Source organism: Loa loa (genome assembly GCF_000183805.2).
Source record: "Loa loa unplaced genomic scaffold supercont3.95, whole genome shotgun sequence".
Classification (NCBI taxonomy): domain Eukaryota; kingdom Metazoa; phylum Nematoda; class Chromadorea; order Rhabditida; family Onchocercidae; genus Loa; species Loa loa.
The window spans coordinates 205,017-210,970 of record NW_018108275.1 but is presented as its reverse complement, the minus strand read 5'-3'; the positions used below and the strand labels follow the sequence as shown (position 1 = coordinate 210,970).

The 5,954-nt window shown below is 31.6% G+C and overlaps 1 protein-coding gene across 1 annotated transcript; it reads left to right on the top strand.

Annotated features, from left to right (window-relative positions):
- Window positions 1-765: 765 nt before the first annotated feature.
- LOAG_10567 (hypothetical protein) lies at window positions 766-2,601 on the top strand (the record flags this gene model as incomplete). Its single annotated transcript, XM_003146091.2, has 7 exons — window positions 766-853; window positions 1,108-1,152; window positions 1,405-1,475; window positions 1,619-1,741; window positions 1,919-2,042; window positions 2,202-2,289; window positions 2,496-2,601. Coding segments are annotated over 7 exons (645 nt in total), but the record flags the coding sequence as incomplete, so codon positions are not given.
- Window positions 2,602-5,954: the final 3,353 nt, after the last annotated feature.

Genomic DNA, 5,954 nt, shown 5'->3' with positions numbered 1-5,954 from the left:
AAAATCAAGATTTTAAAGTAAATATTCGGAAGAACATTTGCATTAGTAATAATGGTAGTAGTATAGATGTGTTTCATTTCAGTAGGGCTTTTTTATGTGCTTCAAGTATTTGGGTACTCAACAAATATTGATAATTTTCTCTTTTATAATGCTGAGAGGAAGAAAGCAGAACATAAAGGAATTTTTCTCAAGAATAATGAAATATTTTAGGTTGTTATTGCTTCGAAGAATTATCAAAAGCTGATTTTCTCCTTCAGTTTTTGACCCTTACTCAGGATTATTATGATGATCTTAGATAAGATTACTTGTTTAAAGGATTTTTATGATTTAAAATAAACATTTTGAAATCAGCCTTTGAAATATGATTAGCAATTGTGAACTTACGTCGAGATATTCCTTTAGTGAACAGTCGATGTGACAATGTCATTTAAGCAGATTTTTACTGTAATATCTTTACAGGATGTTTTGGATTCGGAAACTCGAAGTAACTTTCTTTTCAGCTGAGTTACTCATTTTTTTTGCAGCATTGAAACAGTGGCACAAGTATGCAAGTTATAGTTTTGTTGAATTATCAAAAATTTTCTTTAATGCTCGCAATAACTTCATCGGTAATTGTCGAAATTTTTGAATCGTGTTCTTCAAAAAACGAAACAAGTGGTGGGGCAGGGAAATTTTGAGAAGTAGTAGAACTTTCACGAGAGTCTCACATTTTCTGGTACATTTCTGTTGACTTATGTTTCAATAATCATCAAATCATACTTATAGATTAATGAAACTTTCGAAGATGAGCCATTGTCACCAATCTATGAGGTATTCTCGAATGTTCCTGGCACAAATCAACAACGATCCTCTGGTTGGACGGTCTTACGAAAGGATGCCTCAAAAACATATCCTGGCTGGAAGCTGTCTTACAATTGCCACCGAAAAGAATTGATATCCGACGTCTTAATTCGCCTACTCTACATCAAGATTTGTCCATTTTCACATTTACCAATTAAGTATACAGACTGATGATATCACCTAGCAGCAAAATTTTGTCATATTATATACCATATTGGTCATTCTTTCATACATTTAAAATCATTTGTTTCAAAAATTTAATTATAGATTCACCGGAACCGCATTCCGGATCTGGAACTATCCGTTTATATAGTATGCGCTTTTGCCCATATGCTGAACGAGCTATAATTTATTTGGCCAAAAAAGGACTGTCGTTGGTTTTAATTTGAATTCAAAAGTTCAAAGCAAATGAATAATTTTAAAAGATGAAAGAGGTGTGCACTGTGCACTCCACAGAAATGACCACTACAGAAGTAACTTACTTGATACTATTCTGTGCCTAACCAATAGTTTATAAATATTCTCGAAATGTTTAAGAGTGGAAATAACAAAACATCAATCCAGAAAATGTACCGAAATGGTTCCTGAACAAAAGTCCGCTCGGTCGAGTGCCAGCTTTTGAAATGAATGGAGTCGTTAGTTTACATGTTTTAAATTCAGTCAAAATTCATAAATCTTATGCATTTATTTGGGAATTGCAGGTTTTGTTTAATTCAACTTTGTTACTTGCAAAATTACTGAGCTATCAGGGCTGTATCTATTAAACGATAAATTACAGACTATCTATGAATCTTCAGTGATCGCTGAATATCTTGATGAAATATTCCCGGAAACAGCTATTCTTCCGCGCCATCCACTTGCGAAAGCTAATCAAAAAATTCTTGCTGAAAGGATGTCATCAGTTGCGTCCTTAGATTATCATAATGTTTGAAGCGCATTTTTCATTGTTCATTATAACAGACAAGAGTGTTTAGCTGTTGGAAGTCAACTTCATTTGACAAATTAGCGCGGTTACTTTTTCTTGCTTATTTCTCATCTAAAGTTTCAACGAAATGTCTTATTACAATAATATCTTTAGCTCGTTTCCACAATGTTCAAAACTTTCCACCCCAATAACGCTATCGTTCAACAAAACGTCAATAAGTCATTGCACAATGCTCTCCGAAATGCCCAATCTTTGTTAATGGATGATTTTTACGGAGGTTAATAACTTTTTGCTAAGTTATCCATAGAAGAGACAATTTAGTTCGTGAAACCCAGGTTAAATAAATTCTTTTTATAATGGGGCGCGGGCAAGTAAGACATTTTATGGACTAAGTTAATTAATTATACTATTTGTGACTTTGATTCTTTTTTTTTAGGAAAAACATTAGGCTTTGCCGATATAATGATGTGGCCATTTCTGGAAAGATTACAACTTGTAACAGTTAATCCTTACACAGAATTCAGGTGTTATTAATAGAAGTTGAAAAATGCAGAATTTGGAGCTTTTAATTTGGAGTTCTTTGAAATTCTGAAATTTGCTACTTCGAATATTTTATCACAAGTTTATTACTAATTTTAATTTTTTTCTTTTTCTCTATCCTAAATATATTATCACAAGCTTATTGTTGATTTCAAAATTCATAAATTCCATGAAAAATTCTTTGTTCCAGATATTTCCCCGGTATTAATAAGTGCATACATGGCCCATATGCAAAGACAACCAGAGGTACAAGTGACTTAATTGTAACGAAGAAGATAGCTAACAATAATATTTAAGCAAATAAACACCATCCATTTTGATGTTAATTCCTTGAAAAGAATCCTGTCATATTTTAGAAATAAGGTAAACCAAGCTCTTTTCAATACTTATATGATAAAAAGCTCAACTAAGGAATGTTTGAATCAGAGTGTCACGTTATACCAAATTTGCTCAATCTATCACACGTCACAAAATATTTTTTTTTAGATACTGTTTTCACAACATCCAATTGAGCAGCATGCAGCGTACGTGAACAGCTTCTTGACAGGTCATCCTAATTATGATATCAATATCAATCAATTATAATTGTACTTCATTTAATAGCAATAAAATCATTTCCTTTTTTTTTTTGATTTTAGTGGCAGAACAATTCATCTCAGTTAATTTTAGTTTCTTTTTTCAAGTGATCATTTTGACAGAAATCGTATCATTCTTAAGGACTTATACCGTGGCTGAAATTAAGCAAAGTCGTTGAAATTCTAGAAAAATTATCGAATGAAATGATTGTGAATGTGTGATCGGTATTCACTCTAATTAATTACCTAACGCAGATGACTTCAACTAATCAAAACGAGAGATTAACACTGACACATACGCTTACTAATAGCATCATTTAGTCAAGAAAGCGTTATTTTCTCATTATATGCGGTATCATATCAGTAATATTTATGTTTATCACTGTTCATCGCTTCAAATGCTTGCCATTTGTGTGTGGAGGAAATTTGATTTGCAATTTGCTGTTTAAAAACTTTTTATTAGCTTAAATTAATTTATTCCACATTTTCCATCTCTTTAATGATATTCTCCTTCTTCTCCTTTCAATCTTCAATTTGCCACTGTGAATCAAAGTAGCGAACATAATCGTTGTCATAAACAATTGTAAGTCCCAAATATATGAACAATACGCATTGAGCCGTTAGAAATCCATCGAGCTTTACAACAAATGCTTCGAATTTTAATGAACTAATTAAAATTTTCTTTCTTCTTTCCTCTCACTCTTGTAGTAACACTTCACACTCATTTTTTTACAACATGTCTTATCAAAGGCACAAATAAACAAGCAAATACTGCTGGCTTAGTTTAACGATCAGGTCAGTGAATCCAGCAGAGAATCGATCAATTCTCAGATCTCTGGAATAAGAAAGCATACTGAATCATAAGTAGAAATCAAATACTTCCTTTAAATGATCGATTAGTGGTGGATTCCTCCTTTGATTATCATATTCATATAAGGATTCACCAACAATAGAAATATAAAAAAAGAACAGCTAGAAAAGATAATTGATCATGCAGCAGTAATTGTGTCTAATCTGATAAAATATGTTATGCTATCAATTATCCTCCTCAATTAACATGAATTATCACGCTTCATATGTCTGCTTGCAATTGCTGTAGCAACACGATAGTGTTCTTATTATCACAGTGAATGAGAATACTAAAAAATTTCATTTGAATTGGCACCAATCACCGGAATTCTAGCCTACGTCTGCTGCTCTGGCAAAATTTGCATTCGTTTGGCACAGAATCCTATCGAAGCTGTTAACAGCTTTCTGCTCATTTTGTAATGATATGATGTCATAAAGAAGACAGTTCAAAAATTGTGTCAAATGCACCGATCTTAAATGGATGGAAACCGCCATGTTCAGAATTAAAGAGTTGCTTGTTTTGAGAACAATACGACAAATGGTATAAGTAAACATTGATTATTCCGATGATAAACAGTATACGGACACAGAAACAACACAAAATGCTGTATTTCGTGAAGGTTTCGGCGTAAAAAATACCGACAAACAGAGCGGTACGCAAAATACTGATACCAATTGTATGGATATTTGGATTGTAGAATAAATGGAAAAGAATCTGTTTATATTTTTCAATGACAGTGATTTGATTAGTTGAAAAGTTTATCGTCTGATTTCTTGGTCCCTAATTTTTCAAACATATTTCATATTTTATTTCAATGAATTTCAACGGAACAATTTTCTGTTACAATTTACACATACACGTATATATATAGCTTATATCTCAATGAGTAATGACGTGTCATTTGGTGAGCACGTGTTACAAAGTGATGAGAAAGTGTAGTGATAGTGAGATGTTGAGAGTAAAATGAATATAAAAGAAGTTGTTTATCGGAAAACAACGCACAATTATTCGCTTAGTTTTGTCATAGAACATTACATTTTCTTTAAAATTGTTTGATATGTTGAATTATTTAAATATTATGAAAGATAAATATGCAATAATATCTACAAATTATTCATCATTAACTTTTGATTTTCACTTATAAGCAATTAAAAGAATTGAGTAGATTGGAGTCATATATTACATAGTTATTGTGACACATTTCAAAAAGTTAATAATTGCACTTAACTTTCCCAATATTCATCTTATTTTGAACAATATGCATTCGCCTAATTTTGGAAGAAAGCGCAAATAAACTTGTTATTTTGTAAATTTGAAATACTATGAAATTACCAAAATTGATTAAATCATAGATTTATAATGGTTCTCAATATCGATTTAACTAATGGAATTATTCTTTATTTAGTCTCAGTTATTCATACTTTTCGCATGCAAATAAACATATTGTTAGCTGAGTTAATGAAGTTTTCACCTCTTAACGAGCTTGTAAGAGTTATTTTCAAAAATTCATAATAGTCTTTTGTGGAAACTTTGCACATTTAAATTTGCTGGTTTAATCTAAGTATGATCTGCGCTTGATTTTGGCTTTGCAGCAAACGTTTTATGCTGTAAAAGTTGGATTCGTGAAAGAGAAGTAACGTGAGATTTATGAAGTTTCACTAAAATTCTAATCCACAATTTTTTTTATTGGTGAAAAAGTTTCGAAATTTTAAACCACCGGGAAGAGTTGTTTTGAAGATTGAATTGGCTCATAAAATAAGAAAAACAGTGGGCTTTTTGATGGGATGAAAATATTTGCTTGTCTAAGCACTATGTTTTCCAAATTTCGAAATAGTTTTACGGCTATCTATTTCACTCCACATAATAATTACTTCTACTCAATTTTCAGTTTTTTCTTTTTTCTCAAAAATATTTTACCTATACATCATATTTTCTTTTCCTCTTAAAGAATGCGATTTGCAACTTTATTTCGATCCCTCCTATTGCAAATGTGAAGCATTCTGTCTCCAGCAGTTGTTTTCAAATACTTCCATGTATTTGGGCTAGTGCTTTTTTTTTTTTGTCAACCTTTCCATCATTAACATTTCGAGTACATACTTCATCCTGACAGCTCTTCTGAGACCATTACTGGGCGCAGAGTACTGCTTTATTTGTCACATAATAAGGCGGTGAATAATTTTCTCAGAACGCACTAAAAATAGTTTGTCAGGCAAGAATCATTCTT